This window comes from Lutra lutra, chromosome 15 (genome assembly GCF_902655055.1).
Source record: "Lutra lutra chromosome 15, mLutLut1.2, whole genome shotgun sequence".
NCBI classification, from domain to species: Eukaryota; Metazoa; Chordata; class Mammalia; order Carnivora; family Mustelidae; genus Lutra; species Lutra lutra.
This window is the reverse complement of record NC_062292.1, coordinates 41841323-41865975: the sequence shown is the minus strand read 5'-3', so window position 1 is coordinate 41865975 and position 24653 is coordinate 41841323. Positions and strand designations below refer to the sequence as shown.

The 24653-nt window shown below is 40.2% G+C and overlaps 1 protein-coding gene across 8 annotated transcripts in view; it reads right to left on the bottom strand.

The window, feature by feature from the left end:
• PPP1R12B (protein phosphatase 1 regulatory subunit 12B) overlaps window positions 1–24653 on the bottom strand; it is a 216470-nt gene that overhangs the window by 93932 nt on the left and 97885 nt on the right. For 7 of the 8 annotated variants that reach the window (XM_047705542.1, XM_047705541.1, XM_047705543.1 and 4 more), the window contains one exon: window positions 1588–1678. In XM_047705542.1, coding sequence (XP_047561498.1) covers window positions 1588–1678 — 91 coding nt within the window. Of the gene's footprint in view, window positions 1–1587; window positions 1679–21194; window positions 21221–24653 lie in introns of those variants that run through there. The other variant, XM_047705550.1, reaches the window with a different exon arrangement.

Here is a 24653-nt window from a genome sequence, read left to right as displayed (position 1 = left end):
CATCCAGTCCCATGTTTAGGCTCCGCTGCTAAATCTAGTTCCCTTGCTACTTCCACCACATCCGCAGTGACTTCCGCCACTGAACTCTGAACTTCCGATTAGTTAAAAAAACAAACAAAAGCAGTATCTGCAAACCATAATAAAATGAGGGATGCCTGTATACAATTCAGTGGTTTTAGCATGTTCAGAGTTCCGCAACCATCATCACCGTCTCATTTCAGAACATTTCATCACCCCAAAAAGAAACTCCAATCCATCAATAGTCACTCCCTGTTTCTTCCTCTCTCCCACCCTGGCAACCACTAACCTATTTTCTTTTCTTTTCTTTTCTTTCTTTCTTAAGAGAGACAGCGAGTGAGAGTGAGGCTGGGGGAGGATCAGAGGGAGAGGAAGAGAATCTTAAGCAGGCTCCATGGGCAGCACGGAGCCTGATGCATGACCCTGAGATCACGACCTGAGCCGAAACCAAGAGTTGGACGCTTAAGTGACTGAGCCACCCAGGTGCCCCACTAATTTTTTCTATTTCTCTGTCTTTGCCTATTCTGGATCTTTTCATATCAGTGGAATCATGTCTTGTTTCTTTCACTTAACATAATGTTTTCTCAAGGTACCTGCACATTGTAGCATTAGCATGTATCATTTCATTGCCAAATAATATTCTATTGTACAGATCTATAATATTTTGTTTATCCATTCCTTTGTTGATGGAAATTTGTTTTCTTTTTTTCCCCAATTATGCTAACTGCTCAATTTATTTGGTTTGATTGATGGCTCAACCTATGCCTACCACTCCTATACCTGCTGAGGATAGCTGAGGCACACCCAGCCACACAATGCTAACCCTTGCTGCTGCTGGGGGCCCAGGACTCAACTCTACAGCTGAGTTGGTCTACACAGCAAGTAAACTCTGGTCAGAGTTCAGAGATGAGACTGAATTTGGGATGTGGGCTATTGTGAATAATGCTGTTATATAAACATCTGTGTACAAGTTTATTTATTTATTTGACAGAGCAAGCAAGCAAGCAAGAGAGACAGAGAGCAAGCACAGGCAGTGGGGAATGGCAGGCAGGGGAGAAGCAGGCTCCCCACTGAGCAAGGAGCCTGATACAGGGCTTGATCCCAGAACCCTGGGATCATGACCTGAGCTGAAGGCAGCTGCCCAACTGACTGTGCCACCCAGGCACCACTATATACAAGTTTCTGTGTGAACATATGTTTTCATTTCTCTTGACTATATACCTAACAGTAGAATTGCTGGGTTATATGATAACTGTACAGATAACATTTTGAGAAACTGCCAAACCCTTCTCCTTTAGGGATTCTTCAGATGTGGCCTCTTAAATACAAATGGAATGATTAGTCTTGTGAAGGAAAGGAGATAAACCTGCTCTGAGCCTAGAGAAATAAAAGTGAGAGTGGGCAGATGGAGCTATAAATACATCTGATACTACGTAGTATAAGATTTAACACAGGTGAAAACTTTTACAACAGTGGCTGGAGTAAGGAACTCGTTTTACGATTTTTTAATCGTTCCACCAACAGAAAGGAAGATAGACAAAATGACATAAAAAAGAAGGCCACACTCACTTGGGTAGACCTTCGAGTCTGCCGAGCTTGTCTGGAGCGTGCTTTTCGTAAGGACTCTGCTTCCTCATCCCGTACAGGAGTCAGATATGATCTGTAGAGAAAAAAAAGTCATAGCAGAAGTAAGAGACCTTTGTTGCATGTACTTGGGGAATGGGGAATGACAAGGTACTTCCACATACTGTGGTGATTTCTACACTCTTAGAATGAACTTAGGCAGAATCAAAATGATAGAAATGCTATCAGTGAAAACAAGACATTACTTGTAAATGTATTACTGTTCAAGCAGAATCATGTCATCTATAAAATGAGAATTTCATTTCTTCTTTCCACATCCTTACAATTTTTATTTCTTTCTTTTCTTGCTTTAATGCTCTGGCTAGAGCCTCCAGGATATGTTGAAAAGGAGTGATGATAGCAAGTTTCCATGCTTTGTTCTTGCCTTCAGAGACAAAGCATTCAGCATTTTATCACTCTGATGTCTACTGCAAGAATTCTGTAGACACTGCTTCTCAAGTTCAATCAACTCCTTTCTATTCCAGTAGGAAGTAGGCTAAGAGGGTTTTGTTGTTATTGGTTCTGTTTTTTAATCATTGGTGTGTGTTGAACTAATCACATGGTTTTCTTCCCCATATACTGAGATTATTATCATTTTCCTTCTTTTTTCTGTTAATATGGTGAATTGCACTGAATAATTTTTGAATGATAAAATAACATTGGATTCTTAGGATAAGCTCAACTTGGCCATGATGTATCATTTTTTTAAAAGAAATATTTTATTATTTTTTTAAGTAAGCTCTATACACAACATGGGGTTTGAACTCACAACCCTGAGATCAAGAGTTGCATACTCTACTGACTGAGCTAACCAGAGACCCCTACATCTACTTACTTTTATATAGATTCAGTATTGTTTAGTTTAGGATTTCTCCATCCACGTTTATTAGAGAAATTGGCCTGTAATTTTCCCTTCTTTTTTTTTTTTTTAAAGATTTTATTTATTTATTTGAGAGAGAGACAGTGGGAGAGAGCATGAGCGAGAAGGTCAGAGGGAGAAGCAGACTCCCCATGGAGCTGGGAGCCCGATGCGGGACTCGATCCCGGGACTCCGGAATCATGACCTGAGCCGAAGGCAGTCGTCTAACCAACTGAGCCACCCAGGCGTCCCTAATTTTTCCCTTCTTATAATAACCTGGTCAGCTCTAGAAATAAGATCATACAAGTTGGTAAGTGTTTTCTCCTTGTCTATTTTTCTGTAAGAATTTGTATAAGATTAAGGTTGTTTTTTTCTTAAACAATTAGTAAAGTGCACCAATGAAGCCATCTGGATTTAAAGTGTTCTTTATGGGAGGGTTTTAAATAAGGGGTTCAATTTCTTTAATTGACTTAGGCCTAGTCAGATTTTCTGTTTTGGTAATATTTATTTTTCAAAGAACTTAATATTCTTATATTTAGTGGCACAAAATTATTCATAATATTCTTGTATATTTTATTTATTTATTTTACTCTTGTATATTTTAACTGTCATTTTAGTATCTGTAGCAATGATACTTTTTGGTCTCAGGGTCCTTCTACATTATATCTGTATCTATATATCTATATCTATATATTTTTAAAGATTTTACTTATATGACAGACAGAGAGAGCACAAACAGGGGAGAGTGGCAGGGAGAGTGAAAAATAGGCTTCCCATTCAGCAGAGAGCCAGATGTGGGGCTCGATCCCAGGACCCTGAGATCATTACCTAAGTTGAAAGCAGATGCTTAACCAACTGAGCCACCCAGGGGGCTCCTACATTTTTTTAAAGATTTTATTTATTTATTTATTTGAGAGAGTGTGCAAGAGGGAAGGACAGAGGATGAGGGAGAAGCAGACTCCACACTGAGCATGGAGCCAGACGTGGGGCTTGATCCCAGGACCCTGGGATCATGACCTGAGCTGAAGGAAGATGCTTAAGATGCTGACTAAGCCACTAGGTGCCACCCTTTTACATTTTTAAAAATTACTGAAGACCTCCCCTCAAAGGGCTTTTGTTTATGTGTATCTATTCATATTTACCCTAGCAGAAATTAAAACTGATCAATTTGAAAAATATGCACTAATGCATTTAAAAATAATAGCCCTATTACAGAAAGTTACATCAATAACTTAGCTTTTATGAAAAATAACTATTATCTAAAACAAAAGATTTTAGTAAGGGTGTTGTATTACATTTTTATCATTTTCTTTAACACTGGCTTAGTAGAAGATAACCAGATTTTCATTCACACTTTATTCAATATGTTATATAATGGTGTTTCAATTAAAATATATAAAGAACATACAGTCTTTCACACATTTGTAGTTGGTAAAGCCAGTATTATTGTAATAGCCTTTTTAGATAATTATGGATATTCTTCTTTAAAACTATATACTAAGGGACGCCTGGGTGGCTCAGTGGGTTAAGCCGCTGCCTTCGGCTCAGGTCATGATCCCAGCGTCCTGGGATTGAGTCCCACATCGGGCTCCTTCCTCAGCAGGGAGCCTGCTTCTCCCTCTGCCTCTGCCTGCCACTCTATCTGCTTGTACTCACTCTCGCTCTCTCTCTCTGACAAAAAAAAAAAAAAAAAAAAAAAAAAAATCTTAAAAAAAAAAATCTTTAAAAAAAAACTATATACTAAAACACAAATGGCAGTTTCTCAAAGGTTAGTAGCAGAAAAAATAAAGAAAAAAATGGTTAGTAGCAAGTGGAATCTGAAACCGTGTTAATAGACTGTTCATATTGTTATATTGAAATCTATTGGTCTTGCATTTTGAATGGACCTTCTTACCCCTGCACGAATTTGGGTCATTGCACATCGGTCATTTGGAAAACACTGGTGCAGATCTTCCAAATATTGACACATTGCATTATAAAGTAATAATTTTATAAATCACATTCTGTAACATAGGGGTAAGCTCCTTGACATGGCCCTGATGATGATTTTTTTGGATTTGACACCAAAAGCAAAGGCAACAAGAGCAAAAATAAATTAAGTGGGACTGTATCAAACTAAAAAGCTTCTGCATAGCAAAGCAAACCATCAACAAGAAAAGGCAACCTACAGATGGAAGAAAACATTGGCAAATCATATATCTGGTAAGGTTAATATCCAAAACAGATAAAGAACTCATACAAAATAAGAGGGGAAAAAAAATCTAATCTCACTTATATGTGAAATCTTAAAAAAACACGAACTCATAGAAACAGAGAACTGATCTGTGGCTGGGCAAAGTAGGTCAAGGTGCTCAAAAGGTATGAAATTTCATTTACAAGATTAGTAAGCCCTGGGTATATGATGTACAGTATGGTGACTATAAATAACAATGCTGTATTATAAAGTCGAAAGTTGTTAAAAGAGTAATTTTAAAAGTTCTTAGGGAAAAAATTATAATTATGTGTGATGATGGATGTTAACTAAACTCACTGTAGTAATCATTTTGTAATATATTTACTAAATCACTAAGTTGTACACCTAAAACTAATACAATATGTCAACTATATCTCAATTAAAAAAACCAGAAAAATAAAACATAAAAAATCATTCTTTAATATCACCTTTGATCTTGGGGCAGTCTTCTAATATTGGGAAGCAGCCAATAATACCACTCATAATGGCAGATACAAGTTTTCCAAAATTCTAATCTCTCCTTGAAATTTATTTCGTAATTGGCAACAACTAACTTTGTGACAAGCTCACTATATTCATTTTCAAGAAAACGTCTGCCAGATACTTAAGTCTAAAGGACCATAGTTTGCCTAGTTGTTCTTTCAAGTAAAAAACGGTGTCCCAGGAAAAAAGCAGCTAATTCTTCTTTTTCTTTCCTCTGCATTCCAATTCTACTTATGTTAGACCTTATTTGCCATATTCTATTTATTTATTATGCTTTTTCTATATTTCCCTTCCTAGTCTCTGTCTGAGTTTCATTCTGAGTTATTTTCTTCCTCTTTCTGTTTTAAGTTTTATTTATTTAAGTCATCTCTACACTCATTATGGGGCTTGCACTCACAACCCCGAGATCCAGAGTCGCGCGCTCTCCCAACGGAGCCAGCTGGACACCTTGCGCCAGATATTTGTTACCATCCATCTAATTACTTTACTAATCCTCTCTTCAGCTGGTCTACTATAAACTCACCAGTTGAGTTTCTAATTACAGTTATTTAAAGTTTCAGTTCTAGAATTTCTATTTGATTCTTTTTAAAATAGACTGCAGTTCTCTGTTGAAATTCTCCACCTTCTATTTTCTTGAACATATTAACCATAATTAATTTGAAGTCCATGTTTGATAACATTAATATCTGCTCTATTCGTATTGTTTCATGTTGTTTTGTTTTCTTAGTCTTTTGGTAAAGCAGTCTTATTTCTTGGCATGTCTGCTAATCTCTGAAAAAAAAAATCCACATTTTGTTTTACACTGAATACATGTCTTTATTAGGAAAACTGTAAGTGCACACACATCTTTCTCACTGATATGACTTCAAAGTAGTGACTGTTTCTTAAATGGAGTTGTTACTTGTTTAAAAAAAAAAAGCACACTGCATAGAGGAAGCTGTCTTATTTGGACCATATCCACATTATAGCTCCAATTAAAAAAATACAAAATACAGTATTTATCACATTTAACACTGAACCCATCACTGCTCAGAGGCTGAGCATTCAGCAAGCGTCAACTGCCAAACATTTTTAATGAGAAAATATTCTTTTCCTCTGGCAGTTAGGTTAAGGAAGTGATTCTCAAACTTCCATCTGCATCAGCGTTTCTTAGGGGGCTTGTGAAATACAAATTGTTAGGCCCCACCCCCTAGATGTCCTGATTCATCGGGTCTGGAGTAGGGCCTAAGAATTTGTATTTCTAATCAGGTCTCCGTGATGCTTCTCATCTGGAGACCATACTCTGAGAACTACAGGGCCAAGGCAAATGACCTTCATCTACCTTGAGATTGAGCTGATTGGAAGGTAGACTTCAGTGTTTGCAAGGGCTGGTCTATTTCTTTTTTTTTTTTTTTAAGATTTTATTTATTTATTTGACAGAGAGAGATCACAAGTAGACGGAGAGGCAGGCAGAGAGAGAGAGAGAGAGGGAAGCAGGCTTCTTGCTGAGCAGAGAGCCCGATGCGGGACTCGATCCCAGGACCCTGAGATCATGACCTGAGCCGAAGGCAGCGGCTTAACCCACTGAGCTACCCAGGCGCCCCGGGCTGGTCTATTTCTGATAAGTCCTCACTTTAGAAAGTAGTTCTTCAGTGGTCTCAGGTGAATATATGGGGCCCCACTATCTGAACCCCAGTTTTTGTTCCTTCGGCTCCATGAGACTTCAATTACTGAAAATCCTGCCCAGTTTCTTAGCTTTGTAGCTACAGCTCTATCAATCAGCAAATGCCTCGAAGGGAAAAGCACAGCCAATTGTTGGGTTCACCTCTTTATGATTTCTTTCTCTCTAGGATCTTGACTTCACTTCCTTAATAACTCTCCAATATCTTCAAAGGTACTTTTTAATATTTGTCCAGTTTTCCTAGTTATTCTCAGTTGGAGAGTTTGTCTAATACAAGATATGCCATAGCCTGAAGCAGAGGTTCCCAACCAAGCTATATATATTTTTAAAAAGATTTCATTTATTCATTTGACAGAGAGAGAGAGAGAGCGTGTACAAGCAGGGGGAGACACAGAGGGAGAGGTAGAAGCAGACTTCCCGCCCAGTGGGGAAACTGATGTGGGGCTCAAACCCAGGACCATGGGATTATGACCTGAGCTGAAGGCAGATGCTTAACCGACTGAGCCATCCAGGTGCCCCCAAGCATATTTTAACAGTCTTACTTTTTCCCTTGATATGAATTAGCAGATTTGGAATTCTGATATATGTATTAATCCACTGTAAGTTTGGTAGGTTTGAGTCCTTCCTTAATATGTTCCTCTCTTCTCGGTGAACTGAAAAAAAATTAAGTCTCCAAACATGGAAAGCTCTGGACCACTGAGGACTAACTCCCCATGAAATTCTGTCTGGGTTACCAACCGGCCTACACACGTCATTTCTACCTGCAAAATATAGAGAGCATCACTCTTATACTTAATTCTTGACTGTTAACCTTTCTTTGCATACTAGATGGGAGTCACAGTGAAAGAAAAGAACTTCAAACTGGCTTCTCCCATTGCATACTCTAGAGTTTTATTGAATGAGAGACATGGTAAAAACAGGCCTGGTAGGTAAGAAGTCTTAAATATTTGAAGTCATACATGTTTTTCACAGAAAAATTAGAAGACAAAAATGGAAAAACAAAAATAAACTTAAATTCCACCACATGAAAATAATCCGTTTTCATTCTACCACATCTATGTCTAGATTATTATCTATGTACGTATGTATGTACGTAGTGTATTTTTTTAGTAAATATCATGTATACTATTTTGTTACCTGTGTCAATATATGAGAGGTTTAGGATTTAAATTGTAAAAGAAAAATTAAAAAACCCGGAAAACTCCAATACTTGAATTTGTAAATATTTTGAGGAAGGAAGTAACATTTCCATTCATTTTCCTTTACCTAGATTGGATCCCAAGGTTCACAAAAGTAACACACCTAACTTACAGTTGCCTTGGGGACGTACTAAGTTTTAAGTAGAGCCCAGGTCCTTACACTTTCTAAAATCCAGGTAGTAAACAAACTCTGGTCCTAAGCCAAATCTGGCCTGCCATATTTTTGTAAGTAAAATAAAGTTTTATGTAACTACAGCAACAGAGTTTAATATTTGCAATGGAGACAAAATTGCCTGCAAAGCCTAAAGGATTCACTATCTGGTCCTTTACAGAAAAAATCTGGTGACTCCTGTACCAAACCCATGCTCAACACACCTTGCTCTTTCTGAGAAGCATTTGAGCCATCCATGAAATCTGAGTGCTACACAAGTCCTTATTGCTAGGAAAAGAAGATGGGTCTATGTTCACAAAAGAGTACAACAGAAAGTGTAACAGAAGCCATGGCTCTACATGTTTGTGACATCCAGATAAAACTAGGCTAAAACCCCAGTTCAGCGGCACAGAAAGGATTTCCAATGCCAAAGTCCTTTGATTACCCTATTTGTCTACTACTACCTTTCCTGGAGGGCAGGAAGCATTTTTTTCTTTGTATTTGCTAGGACTTTGAGGTTACATAATCAGTGGAATTCACATAATTACAGGTAATCAGCATGACATCACAAAAGTTATTTGCTCTCTGCATCTAAATTCATAGTGCCCCTTTATATACCACAGATGGGCTGATATTAGCTTAAGAAGCTGTGCAGAATGCCTAGCAAATCACCAGTGAACCTGAAGAAAGTAACAATAAATAATAACAGAAGACCTAACATATCTTCTGACAAGGACAGTGTAGTAAGAAAATACCCGGGAGTGGGAATCAAATCACCTGGGTTTGAACCCTGACTCCTCAACTTCCTTGCTAGGTAGTGACCTTGGATAAAGTATTTAAGTACGCTCAAACCCAAGTTTCTTATACGATGAAGATATTAATAGCTGTGATAGATATTAGCAGATATAGATAGGGTTCTTGTGAAGATTAAATAAGAAAACATATAAAGCGCTTAGAACACGAGCTGGCACGCAGCCAGTACTCAGCACAGTGTCGCTGCTGCTGCCACCAGGGCACACCACACCGCCTACAACATTATTCTCATCGCCGCAGTAAAAGCTCAGCAGTGGCAATTGGAAAAGAAAGGCTGTGTGTACGGTAATAGGCAACCCATCTAATCTAAGTGTTCCCCTTAATTATTTTTACCAGAAATGGATAATTCATTTGGAAAAGGTGTTGATTCCCTTGAAAATACGCCCTAGGAAGGATCAAAGGGCTCTCTGAGTAAAATAAAACTACTGTAAGTAGAAGACTGAAAGAGAGATAAATTTCCATGATCTCCAAGATAAGAACAAAGCTGTTTTCCCTAGAATAAAATTTTTGTCTGGAATCTACCAATAGGAAATTGGTTTTTGAAATACCGTTAAGGAGTCCTGTATCCAAAATCTGTACTGAAGAGAAAGGGTACTTACATGGTTAGCTTCAAACCGGGAAGGACCATGTTCCATATGTGTCTTTCATGGCACTCATGAGGCCGCGGTCGTTAATTATAGAATATCTAGTGGTCCTATGAGACAGCTTGTCATTCCTTGGACTATATCCTATGTTATAAGGATACAGAGACAAGGTATTCCAGAAAGGCCATAGAGAACCGTTTCCGTATCAATCTGGAAGCACCTATAGATAGCTATAGGGGAGGGGGACAACTTAAGAGGATTAACAGATTCATAAACCCGTGGATAAAGACTTTATGACTCCAAGAAGTCATCTAATTCCAAGATTGCAGCTAAGATGACAAATTCCTGTTTTAGAGATGAGTCGATAAAAGCCTAAGGAAACATTAACATACTTGCCTAAGCTCACAGTGTTGTTCAGTCACAAGCCTAAAGGGACTGTAACTGTGGTCTCCTGCTTCAAGTACAGCTTTTTTTAGATTACACCAACGAACTGAAAACTGTTTCTTCCACCCAGCACCGTGAAGGGTACCCTAATTATTGGATTTATGGGGCAGGATACCACTTCTTCCAAATTTAGCAATATCAGGAATTAATGTATAAAGATGTCATGCATTAGACTTTCCCCTATCTTCCCCTGATGTTTCCCAGAAGAATGCCATAATCAACACTCTATCTTGGGAAAGAATGATTTTTCCATTTTCAGAGCCTGCCACCAACACACGATAAAGCTGTCATGAACAAGTGACAGAGAATGCAGTTGACGCTACAGTCGCCAAGGCTCTGGCAGGTAGGCTTGAGTTCAAGTTTCCCTCGCTATTTCTAATGGGCTCTGGGATGCTAACGCTGTGGTATGGCAGAAAGAACACGTACCCGGGTTCCAGTTTCAGTTCTGCCATTAACTACATGCTTGACCTCAAGAGAATGGTTTCATTTCTTGGTACCTTAGTTTCTCCACTTACAAAATGAAGGGTAAGTCTATAGTTTTAAGGTCCCATGTAACTTAAAGCCCTAGTGAGTCCGTATTTACGCTGATTCTGGACAAACTATCTCTAAGTCTCTCACTAAAATGCCTATTCATTGCTTCTGCTCAAATACTAGATTTCCTATATTCTATAGGTCACTTGCTTTAGTAGAGTCCAACGGAACTTTGTATGATAATGGAAAAGTCGTATCCCTGCATGGTCCAAAATGGCAGTTGCTGGTCATGTGTGACTACTAAACACCTAAAACGTGCTAGTATGACAGAGGAAATGAATTTTTAATCTTATTTAATTTTTAGTTAACTTAAAGCTACACAACCGCTCATGGCCACTGGCTACCATCCTGGAAAGCACAGCTCCAGAAGTCCTGAAAATCCAATTAAGACACATTATAACGAAGCTTTCTCCTTAAACCTGAAAACCAGATTCAGCTCATACAACATCAGCCTAACAGAATGCAGTTTGTCAGACAGCTGAGTTTAAAACCAATTGATTTTATTTTATTTCCAAAGATTAAAGTTCCCTTTTTTTTTCTGTGCCTCTCAGAGGCATTATGACGTTAATTTTGTATTTTTACATGGGGTGCTTTTAAGTCCTATAATGTAGTGGTGGGGCTCCTGTCTGTAAGATATTTATAGACACAGCGAACAGGAACAAGCTCAAGATACAGCACACCTCAGAGACACTTTTTACCTAATGGCAGCATTTATTCTCTGCTAACCCCGTATGCCTTACCCCGTAACCACCGTTCTCTCCCTCTGCCCCCTTTACAAAGAGAGCGTCAAGAAAACGGACTGTTACCTCCTTGTGCAGGCCTGCATAGCAGAATGAAGGTCACAAGATGTGTGGAGATGAATAGCAAGAAAGGTAAGCGGCTGCTGGGCAAGACTGCAGTCTCAGCACCCGGTCTCCCTTGGAAACTAGGAAAGGCTTGAGCTTCCACTGCTATCCAGCAAGCCAGAGGCAAAGCTGCAATTTGCTAAGAACCTGCTACTAAGGAGGAGGAGGAGAAGGAAGGGGAGGAGAAAAGGCGAGGAAGGCAAACTCTTGGGGCTCGGCACAGCGAATGCTGCTAATAGTGCCTAAAATACCATTCCATTAGATGCATATTTTATACACTGTACCAAACCAATCAATACTACTTCTCATTTCATACAGAGGGGCGGGGTAGGAACTCTGTGTGAAAGAGCAAGAGAGATGCCGCATTCTTATTCCGGATGTTATTTCGTCTGCCCTTGGGCTATCCTGGTTGCCGCATCTACCCACGTAAGCTCTAAGTACTGCCTCACTGGAGGCTCAGGCCCAGCCGGCTGGCAAAGGTCAACAACGGTAAAGAAAGAGACAAAAAAGAACACACGAACAGACAAATGCAGGGACAAATTCCCAATCTGGCATAAGTGGGTTAAAGCTAAATAAGGAAGACTAAGTACTGCTCAATTTGCTAAGCTACCTACAGATCAGAAAGACTTCCAGATACAGCATGTGTCACATATCGGGGTATGACCTGATTCACAGTTTAGGGACAACTGTATTCAAGTGCTCATTTGACATACTCCTAACTCAACACTGAGATCAGAGTGAAAGTTTAAGCAAGCAATCAAAGCTACATCTCCCCTACGCAGAATAATTATTTAAAAAGGAGGGAGGAGTTCCCTCAACTAAACGAAGCATTTCCTGAATCCTCTAGACCAGCAGTCCTCAATAGGGAACAATTTGGTCCCCACCAGGGGCAATGACAAAGAATTATCTGGCCCCAAATGTCAATATTGCCAAGTTTGCAAACTTTTTCTGTGAAGGGCCAGACAGCCTATCTTCCAGGCTTTGCAAGGCTACAGAACACCTCCACTGTAGTGCCAAAGCAGTCACGGACAATACAGAAATGAGGGGCGAGGCTGTGTGCCTACTGCTTGCTATGCTGCAGGGGCAGAGCTAAGCAGATGCAGCGGAGAGCACGGGGCCCAAAAGGCCCAGAAGATTTACTGTCTGGCCCTTTACAAATAAAGTCTGCTGATCCCCCGTGCTAACCTCTTAAGTTATATGGCACCAAATGACAGCTCAGAGAACTCCTTTTGCTTTACAAACCATGTGAGCCTGGTGTTTCTGTGACCTACCTTTGATAAGTACTATATTGCCTCAAATTCTTGTATCTCTGAACATTTGTTCCATTAAAAACACTCCAGCTTCAAGTGCCAAAACCACTTTTACAAATGACAATGTTTTACTTATTTAGGTCACTCTACAGTTAGTTCATTGGTCAGAACAGGTGTTAGGGATGCCAAGAATGGCAGATTCAGGTGCCAAAAGCACAAGTGCTGCTTTATTTCATACCCACAGGCTGTACCAACTGGACTTGGCCAACTGTCTCGAACATTCATCACTAACTACAAAATAGACCAGGTCAAATTCAGCACCACCACTGAATTTTTTTTAAGAAGAAAATTCAAAAAGTCAACACATAAAATATTCACGGAAATAATCCAAATAGGAAACAACAGGGGGAACAACTGAACAGATTATGGAACAGTCACATGACAGAGTCTGCCAGACATTAGAAGACAAACTGCAAACTACTACAGATACATAACTTGCAAAATATTAGCATTTTGAATATGTAAAGAACTTACACCAATTTAAAAAAGGACCAAGAATCCAAGAGGAAATAATAACAAAGCATATAATCAGGGAATTTACAAAACAGGAAACCCACAAAGCCAATACACATAAGAGAAAATGTTCAGTTCCACTTAATGATCATGAAATGCAAAATTAAAACAAGGAAAACCACTTCATCTTCCTGAGATTCTCAAAAGCACAAACCACTGACATTATCAAGTATAACATTAGTTGTAAAGATGTAGAAACTCTCCTACATTGCTGGTGAGAGTGGAAACAGGAGAGCAGTCTGGCATCTCAAGTAAAGAGGTACTCACTGTTTAGATCCAGGAATTCCATTTGAAAATAAATACCCTTGAGAAACTGCTACATATTTAGATAAGAAAACATGAACAAGAATGTACACAGCAACGCAACAGAATAATTAGTATTCGTAAGAGAGAGAGAGAGAAAATGACTTAAATGTACATTAGCAGGAAAAAAAAAAAAAAAACCCAAAACCAAACTGTGGTATATCTACACAATGGACTAAAATGAGCATTCAAAATGAACAAAAGAATGCTAAATAAAAAACATGAGGTTTCAGAATGATGTGTGCAGAATGATATAATTTATAGGAAGAAAAAAACATGTGAAAGTATTAATATGTGTATATATAAACAGAATAATAACTAATAAAAATTTGCAAATGACAAACACAAAATTTAGTATAGTAACTATCTCCAGCTAGGGAGGGAGTCAAGGGGATGAGACTGAGACATATGCAGGGGCCTCAACGACATTTTTAATATTTTATTTAAAAAACACTGAAGCTAAAAAACAAACAAAAAAAACCACTGAAGCTAATATAGCTAGGACTTAATTGAGCCAGAAAATGGATATGTTGGGTATTTGTAATATTTAATAATAATATTTTAATAAGAAAAAACCTACAGTATAATCTCAAAATCAACACAACATAAAAAGATGTTAGTAGGGGTATTGCTGAATGGTAAGATTATGGATAAATAATTATTTTTCTCCTTAAAATATGCACATGGTGGAAAATTTTATAAACTCCAAAACCTTTAAAGATTTTATTTGAGAGAGACAGTGTGGGGGGAGAGGCAGAAGGAGAGGGAGAGGGAGGGGGACAAGCAGACTCTGCACTGAGTGCAGAGCCTAATGCGGGGGCTTCACCCCACCACCCCGAGAACTCAACCTGAGCTGAAATCAAGAGTTGGACACTTAACCGACTGAGCCACCCAGGTACCCCAAACTTTAAAAATTGATTATTAATATTCAAAGGACTGTTTCAAGGAGTAAGATGTAGTTATATTCCACACTTAGAAAAATCCTTTATTACCATAATTGGCAGTGACCTAGAAAGGACAGGTACTTTCTAGGATATACTAAAGTAATATAAATATTTCAGGGAAAAAAATATCCTTTCGTCACCCTTAGGACAGAGAAGGGAGTGAGAGTTTAGGTTTAAGAAGGTGGAAAAAGGGGCTCTAACCCATGTAAGTGGGGAATTAGGAACAGGCCTATGTTAGCACCAGGTGGGCTCTAAGTACTAAGGTCAATGGACTCACGGACTCCTCTCACCCTCCAGAAACTGGTCTCCAACTGCTGTAATCACTAGCATGGGCTTCATTAGGAAAAAGGGAGCACCTGGGAAGTGGGGAAGCACCCCAACCTGTTTTTTTTAACCTTTATTGAACAGTAACCTACTTATAACAACAAGATTTAAGTTGTCATCTCTTCCCAGAAAAAAAAAAAAAAAGGGAATTTACACCTAACAAAATTTTGCTAACAATTTCAGGGATTTCTGAACTTTCCTGAAGCTTGGGTTAAGAAGAGACGGGTCTAGGGACGCCTGGGTGGCTCAGTTGGTTAAGCAGCTGCCTTTGGCTCAGGTCATGATCCCAGCGTCCTGGGATCGAGTCCCGCATCGGGCTCCTTGCTCGGCGGGGAGCCTGCTTCTCCCTCTGCCTCTGCCTGCCATTCTGTCTGCCTGTGCTCGCTCTCTCTCCCTCTCTCTCTGACAAATAAATAATAAAATCTTTAAAAAAAAAAAAAAAAAAGAAGAAGAGACGGGTCTAGAATGGAAGGACTTCAAGGACCTAAATCAGATTTCTCTTCCGAGAAGGCCTGTAAAACAGATTATCTTCCCTAGCCAACCACCCCACTTTGCAGATGACAGATTAATTAGCCCTCAGTGGCACTTTTTAAAAGTCAGGCTTCCTGGGATATAATTTACACACAGTAAAATTTGCCCTAGAAAGCATACAGGTCAAAGAGTTGTAAGTTCTGACAAGTGCCTATAATCCTGTAACCATCACCACAATCAGGATAGAGAATACATCTATTAGCTCCCCAAATTCTCATGCCCCTTTGTAGTCCATCTCTCCCAATCCCAGTCTATGGGAATTTTTTGTAATTACACAAAAAGCTTTAAAACTTGATACTAAAGGAACACACTGACTTTTTCATTCACACTAAAAAGTAGTAAGTAAACCAATAACTGTCCTAACCCACTAAATCAGGTGTTAGCCACTACCTTATATCGTAACAAAAACGAGCCTAAGCTCTTGTGAAATAAAATTCCTTATATTCTTTGCACCACTAGCCACCATTCTCTAAGTTTTAGGAAGGTGGGCTATTTTTTGTCATCACATCATTAACATTTAGCACTGTGTCTAGCTTATAGTAGGTGCTCCAACATGGTTACTGGACTCAATTAAGGTTATGGAGGAAATTTAGAATCCAAGTTAACATAGCTTTTTCTTAGGGTTGGTCCCAATCACATGCTCATTTATTTACCATTTGAAAAGTTTCACCATCAGTGTGTTGATCCATTCATTTTCTTCATTCCATTTAACCAACAATTGCCCCATCCTACACTTTTTTTTTTTAACCTACTCCAGATACTATATTTCAAAATAAACAAGGCCTGATTTCCAATAGGATCTCGTGAGGAAGTCGTACATATAAAGGAGTGATAATTAAAATTTAAGATAAGAAATGCCATGACATAAAGAGCTCGTGCTCTGGATAGAAAGCCCAGAATTATCTGAAAGGTGAGAGATAAAACATAGAGGAGGTGATGTGAACGGAATCTAGAAAGACTGGGAAGAGGGCTTCCTAAACCAAGCCCAGTGACAGCACTGCTTATGGCTCCATTCTTGGATTTCAAGCAGGAGAGTGAGCCGATCAGATCTGCACTGCAGAGGAGGGACTGTTGGGATGGGCAAGGGGAGAAGGCGGCCAAGGGTCCAGCTGGGAGGGGTCAAGTTAACAGAGGGCAGTGCAGATGGAGAGAGAGTATAATTGAAGGGCTCTTGACAATGAATGACAGGACCTGGTGAGGAGTATGTCACTTCTTGGTGGGAAGTAAAGAGAAGGTTTCTAGTTTGATTTCTGTTTCTCTCAATTGGGTGACACTTCTTCGGGACAAAAAGACTTTTTAAAATACATGAAAACTGGGGCACTTGGGTGGCTTGATTGGTTGTGTCTGACTCTTGATTTTGACTCCGGTCATGACCTCAAAGTCCTGGGATCCAGCCTTGTGCAGGGCTCCTCACTCAGCGGGGAATCTGCCTGGGGACACTCTCCCTCGCACTCTGTCCCTCCCCCCACCCCCACTCACGTTCTCTCTCTCTCTCTCTCAAATAAATAAATAAATCCTAAAGAAATACATGAAAACTAACAGGTTTTTGTCTCTCTTTCCAGGCTTTTTGGGTCAGAGGGAAGGAAATGGTTTGGTTTGGTTATATTCTCTTTCTTATAGAGGACTAGAGAATCCTTAAAAATGCGTACCTGTAATAACACTTGAAATCATGAATATTAGGGAAAGGAAAAAAATGGCCAGAAATGGCTATCATTAGGTGTGGCTACTGGAAGTCAGGCACTACTCTACCTAAGTCCTTTCCACGCAGTGCCGTGAAGCTCATCAGAGATGTCTAGGCTAGAAATCTAGTCGAGAAATGGCTGAGGAGACTGGAGTGGACAAGATCAACTAGAGAGTCCTGAGAAGAGAAAAGAAGGAAGCCCGAGGAACAATACATAAGGTGTTTGCAAAAGAAAACGAGCTTAGAAGGACACAGAGAAGGAGCAGTCAGAAAGGACAGAAGTGAGCCAAGAAAGAATGGTATCTCAGGGGTCAAGGGAGAATAAAGATTTCAGAGGACAGCAGTCAACATCATAACGTGCTGCTGGGAGTTCAAGGTAACAAATGAAGCAGTGATTAAGGAATCTGATCATTAGGAACGCCACCGAGCCCCCTCCTAGAGCAATTTCACTGGACAGGCGAGTGGGGCAGAATTTCTACTTTAATAGGCTGTGGAGAGAATAGGAGGCTAGGAAGTAAATAAAGTGACATAAGGGCTTTTCCAAGAGTAATAGGGAAGACAGAGTGAGACAGGATGACCTCAGAAGGTAGTGCAGCACCGAAGGTAAGTCTATGAAGACACAAGAGACAAGCACCTGTCAAGGACAAATAACATTTTTGTGCAGGAGTATTTTTGTCACAGATACAGCTAAGCTTGCAGCTCTGGTTCCCATGACTTATGAATTTTGGGTGCCAAATGTTCTTTCTTTTAAAGACTATAAGCTTCATTGTAAAGGAACGTAGTCCTTGAGTTATTACTATATTTTATTTACATGGCAATGAGCAGTGAGCCACTTTCAGCACAAATGCACCAGATTTGTGAATCACATTCAATTTTCCTTTTTCAGGTTAGAAGACTAAGATTTATTCAGAGGAAACAATTTAAAGAGCTGGGTCAATTATACTACCCAGAATTAGCTAAAAGACTCTGGGGAAGGGGGGGAAATGGTTTAAAGACAAACCAGAAACAATGGTAATTGCTGTCATCCAATCCCAATTTTTAAAATATTTCTTAAAATAGAAACAAGCCTGCCCATGGCTCTGGAATTCTCCCAAAAGTAAACTTCCCATATCCAGCATCCTCACAAAACACTGAATAAGCCAGTGGACCTACAAGACAACTTCTCATTTGTTTCCCCAAAACCCTTATTTCCTATTTCAGTTTCAGATAGGATAGAAAGTATTTGATTTGCTTTGTTTTCAAAAGTGGTATCTCCCAAGACGAATACTCATTTCCTAGAAGTTCTGTCTTCCCTTCAAAAAAATGTCAAGAGATTTTAACCACTGTGCTCCTTGTGAGCTTATGGTATACAATGGTCCAATGAAGCCTTGCACCCTGGCACACATCTGTGTGCTCAGTGGTGTACAGTAAGCATGGACTTTAAATTCCAAAAGATCTGGTTTTGAATCCTGGTTTTGCCATTTACTAGCTCTGTGAGTGTGGGCAGTTTCCATTGTCTCTCTGAGCCTTAATTTCCTTATGTCTTTTAAGAAAGCAATATTACTTATCTCACAAAGCTGGGAGGATTAAATGCATCTAGGAGGGTACCGACGTATAACATAACAAGCTTCCAAAAATATGATTTCTCTTACCCCATTTAAACCCAACTCATATGTTCAAAAGCCAACTCAAATTCTATCTTCAGTGGCTTCACGAAGCCCTTCCTACCCTCTCCCTCCTCCCTCATTCATTCAACTTCTTCTCTAAACTCCTAATATACAGGAACACAGTTTTGCAGTCAAGGATATACAGCTCCTTAATGTGTACTCTTGGTTTACTGTGTGTGTATGTGGTGACCCTGATCATCTAGGCACTGCCTAGGACATACTCCTTTCTTATTATACTCAGCACAATACAGAGCGCAGAAACGGTCAGATGGCCATCAAAGACTTAGAATCTGATGATTTTAGAATCCAATACTACCTACAAATCTCCTAACTCCACTGACTAACCAATTAAGACTCTGAGCCTGAAGAAGTTAAATGGCTTGCTTGAGAGGGCATACACTGTGTGTTCAGCTGAAGAGGAAACTGGAGTCTCCTGCCTTGCCCCCAGGGAGTTTGCTGCGCTCTGGTGAAGCAGCACCCCAGCGATGTCCACAGAGGGCCTCCCCATGCCAGAAACAGCTGCACTCCCTGTAGAAAAACACTTTACACGGAATGGGGTAAATACACTTATCTGCAAACTGACCCAAACACAAAATCAGGTCTTAGGGCACCTTACATGAAGTAGATCAACTGACGCTCTTCTGCTGCCACCTTCTGGACAGAGTGTATTACTACATAGAGGCTCATTTTCACTGAGAAGTTTCTTCTATACATATTTACCCAACCCCTACTATGTATTAGGCTCTGTGGTATGCAGAAAACCCAATAAAAAAAAGCATTCTCAAGAAACTCACAATGTAGGGGCGCCTGGGTGGCTCAGTGGGTTAATGCCTCTGCCTTTGGCTCAGGTCCTGATCCCAGGGTCCTGGAATCGAGCCCCACATCGGGCTCTCTGCTCAGCAGGGAGCCTGCTTCCCTTCCTCTCTCTCTGCCTGCCTCTCTGCCTACTTGTGATCTCTGTCTGTCAAAATAAATAAATAAAATCTTAAAAAAAAAGAAGCTCACAATGTAGTAATGAGGAGAGACAACACCTAATTTAATTAATTAGTTAAAGCAGTCCTAAGAAAAGTGCTACCGAAGAACAGTCTGGAGATCGTACTGAGTGCAGCCTGGAGCTGGGGAAGCAGGGTAGCCAGTGGTGGGTTTTCACCCCATGAATAGAATCTTTTTCAGCGGGGAAGGTGATAGAAGGCCTTTCCAGAAAGAAGGTCGAGCACAAAGAGGGTCATAAAAGGAAAAGCATGTTCGGGAAATAGCCAGAGTTTTCTACCTGAGTACACAGAGTGATACGATGTCAAAGACACAAAGCCCAAGAAGAAGAGTAGAGAGGGACCAGTGAGAAGAGCAGAAGTTTAGTTCTGGACAAGCTGAGCTCAGACTAGTGAGTGATCTCTCTACAGGGCTGAAATGACTATCCATCCACAGAATCCTTTACGTGGCCGGACACAGCACGATTTTCAATTTTGTCTAGAAAAATGGGTCCTCTGAATATAAAAGATGACTTAGGAAACTTCTCCTCTTGTAGGTATGGGAAAACATTTACTTCCATGAAGATTCAATGCGAATGTATGGTTTGCAGTATGTAAACAGCTCAATGAGCTAGTCTTTGCATTTTATAATTTCCTGTTCAAAGGCCATCACAAAGAGTAGTCTAACCTTTCATTTACCTAAACCAGCTTCTCTCTGCAATTGTCCTTCATATCCAACAATTTTTTTTGTTTCATTTATTTAAAATATATTATATAATATTTAAGACTTAAAAAGATACAAAGAATACAACCACCAGGGGCGCCTGGGTGGCACAGTCAGTTAAGAGTTCAACTCTCCGGGTTTCAGCTCAGGCTATGGTTAAGGTCCTGGGATGGAGCCCCATGTCAGACTCAGTGCTCAGCGAGGAGTCTGCCTTCTTTCTCTCTGCTCCTCCCTCCTCTCTAAAGTAAATAAATAAATCTTAAAAAAAAAAAAAAAGAATACAACCACCACCTATCATCCAACTTAAGAATACATTACTGATATCAGTTTCTTCTTGAAAAGAGAAGCATGTTTCTACTTCTTGAAATTCTTAGTTGTCCTCTGCCACTCTAACCTCTTGGGTGGGATCCTTAAGTCAGTACACATGTTTAAATTCTTTAGGAATATGAAGAAACACCAGAGAAGTTCTAAACCAGTTATTCTGAACACTGTACACCTTAATTCTTTTTTTTTTTTTAACTTTATTTATTTGACAGACAGAGATCACAAGCAGGCAGAGAGAGAGAGAGGGAAGTGGGCTCCCTGTTGAGCAGAGAGCCCGATGTGGGGCTCCATCCCAGGACCCTGGGATCATGACCTGAGCTGAAGGCAGAGGCCTTAACCCACTGAGCCACCCAGGTGCCCATGTACATCTTATTTTAAACACCCACCCTCTCCCTCTTCTCCCAACCATGCCACCACCAACACAAGGTATGCAATCAATACACACATCTAGGACATCAAAGCCAACAAGCAAAGAAATTTTACCTTCTGCTTCTGCTATTCCATGCCCATTCCTGATGTCTCAACTCAGCATACCGAGTTAGCTCCCAAACACAGAAGGCGCTAGTAAATTATGGCAGGGGCTTGATTCAATTCCCCAGAACACAAAGATCAACTTCCTGTGCCTCGGATTTCCATAAAACCAGGAACAGTAAGGAACTCCACTGCCAGATCAAATCATTCTAGGGGAGAGCAGGTCAAGCTACCTGAGACACACCTTGCCACACACCTGTGCAGCAGCTTCCCAGAAGCCCAATTTTCACAAACAGGTGGCCACTCCTTGGACTGTCCTTCCCTAGTAACCTAATAAACACCAGAGCTCATTTTATGAGATTGTTCCAACCCGGGAAAATCAACTCGTAGGAGAGAAAGGGGAGGGGGATTTGAGAGAGGGCACAACATTTTGGTCCCTCCCACATGTCACCAATACAGCTCTGAAAAAAGAACCACTTTATCAGAAGGAGATTAACTGTAAAAACACAGCTGATAAGGGCTTTGAGTAGCAGGTGCTGGGTGAATGCTCACTTTACTCTGAAGTGGTTGGGGAACTGGGACAGAACCACTAGAGGCTCTACCGCACCAGCGAACGGATTCTTGTCCTTTCTTTGGAATGCATGTGTCCCGAAGGGGTGGGGGAATGTTTTAAAGCTCCACTCCTCAACTGTTAAGTGGTGTGCTGAGGAATTATGTGACAAATGCCACTATCTCTGGAAAATGAAGTGAGTTTGTGTCTTAACAGCTGTGGTTAGCAGCAGAAATACAGGGAAAAAGATAACAGACTTGGAAATTCAAGAGCCTTAAATCTTGCGGTAGTAACTCTTAGCAGGCACCATCGAGGTCTTCTTTCCCAGAACAGTTCGGTGGACCTATATGGTCTTAGTGTTATTTTTAAACAGCTTTTTGGAGATACAGTTCACATCCCCAGTTAAGTGTACCATTCATTGGTTTTCTGTACACTCACAGTTATGTAATTATCACCATCATCAATTTTGAAACATTTTCATCACCCCAAAAAGAAACCACACATGCATTAGCATTCACTTTCCAGTTCATGTTTTTAAATATAAATCAACAGCATCATTCTCACTGGCTAAAGGGGGCTGCATTGCACCAAAGCTAACGATTGCCCATTGCAAGCTGCACTGGCACTTTACCACTAATAAAGAAAAAGCAGTGCCAATCACACATGCTTTTCATCACCTTTTCAGCACTTGGTCTAATAGTTACTGAAACGGATCCTTCAGATTTAGACATATTTTGTACCAGCAATGCACATACCTCAGTGGCAGTAATGGAATACCTATGACCAAATTCACACATGCACTAGAACAACCAGCAGTAAGACATCCTGGCTTTAGATACATTGAAATGTGAAAAATGTTCACCCTAGAATCAACAGTATCAAATAGTGCATGCATGGTTTGGAGCGTCCTTGGTTACAAAACAACAGAAACTGACCTCACTAACTAGGCAGGAAAGGAATCAGGAGAGCATAATCTATATATACAAATAAGGTAACATAGTAACTCATCACCTAAGCAACCCAGAAAACCTGAGGATGGGGGCAGAAAATGTATCTACTGCTATACACATTTCACTCTCTTCCTGTTCGCAGTCACAGTTAGGAAGAGAGAGAACTATCTCAGTAGAGAAAAATGTAAGTTCAGCTTCTTTGCAGTCTTTTAGATAGGGAGAGAAAAATACTAATTTTAGAATCAAAGCTGAGAGAGTGGAGGAACTGTGGAATCCCCTTTCTAGGGCATCTTTTCCAATGGACAACTGCCTGTCTTTAGCCTGGAGACAAAGAGACGAGTCAAATGACTTTAAAAAACCATGACTCAGAGTTTAATTACTTGGTTTAAATTTCTAACATTCCAAAAACGACGCCAAATTAATTTGCTGACAGCTTCACATTAGCAGGAATAACTACCTAGCTTACATGGACCCCAAGGGATTCAAGAAGGTTGGTTAAGTATGGTATATAGGACTCAGCCAATACTGACCATATCCTGACCAAGCACAGTCGCATGCGGGCTATCTGGGAAAGGGAAACAATTTTAGTTTAGTTTTTTTTTTTTAAAAGATTTTATTTATTTATTTGACAGAGCGAGAGGGAGAGCATGCATAAGCAGGGAGGAAGAGCAGAGGGAGAAGCACGCTTCCTGCTGAGCAGGGAGACCGATGCGGGGCTGGATCCCAGGACCCTGGGATCATGACCTGAGTGGAAGGCAGATGCTTAACTTACTGAGCTACCCAGGCACCCCCAATTTTAGCTCACTGTGGAGAAAAACTATTTTGGCTGGTTCTCTAAAAAAAGGAAACGGCATTAATAAAAAAAGGTGTAAAACTCAGCATTAAGTGGTAGTATTTTGTAATCTAGATCTCATTTCTTACTGAAGTTGCATACATTAAAAAAAGAAAGATGCAAAATTCAGGGGTTGGGTTGAGAGGCAAAAAAGCTAGAGGAGAAACAGCAAGAGGATCAAAGGCAGACACTATCAGACTCTAATATTAGCCAAGGGAACTGTTTACATTTTGTTGCTAAGTAAAACGTGGCGCTTTGGAAAATGAACCCAGCCACTACACTATTGTGACAGCTGCCGCTTGGCTCTGATGCCCCTGCAGAGTTGTCTGCCAACTGCTTGCCACTTGCCCTTTCTGTCCCGCTGTCTGCCAGTCAAATCAACTCCTTTACAATCAGATGACCCTGTTGGTTTCTGTAATCCTCAGGGTCACTCCAAAGACTGGATGACAGTGATTATGGTGCCATGGAGGTAGACTGCTGCATGCTGGGCTCCCAACTAAGATGGACGGGCCCCTGAATCAAAACCTTTATTCTGAAATCCAAAAGAAGAAATGGTTGGTGAGCTCAGTGACAAGGGAAAAAGAGGCTCGGGTGACAATCTCCACTGTGCCTCTGACTCAGGTGTGCTATTAAGCAAATCATTCCACCTCTTAGGGCCTCAGCAATTCCATTTATAAAGAGAATACATTTAATCACCCTTGAGCTTTTCAGGAAAGAAAACCAAAGGAACTTTGCAAATCCAAGATCATGTGCTTTTTCAAAGTAATAAGCTATTTCAGAAGTCCTGCCCTGAGCTTATGTAGCAAAATCATAAATTATCTAAAATCCTGCAAACCTTGAAACTTTTTTTTGAAAGATTTTATTTATTTATTTGACAGACAGAGATCACAAGTAGGCAGAGAGGCAGGCAGAGAGAAGAGGGAAGCAGGCTCCCTGCTGAGCAGAGAGCCCGATGTGGGGCTAGATCCCAGAACCCTGGGATCAAGACCTGAGCAGAAGGCAGAGGCTTTAACCCACTGAGCCACCCAGGCTGCCGTAAACCTTGAAACTCTTAACTCTTTTGTTAACTATTTAGTGACTATGGCCATCTTCACAGACTTATATCATAAGAAAGACTGTGGTTTCTAGAGTTAAAAATT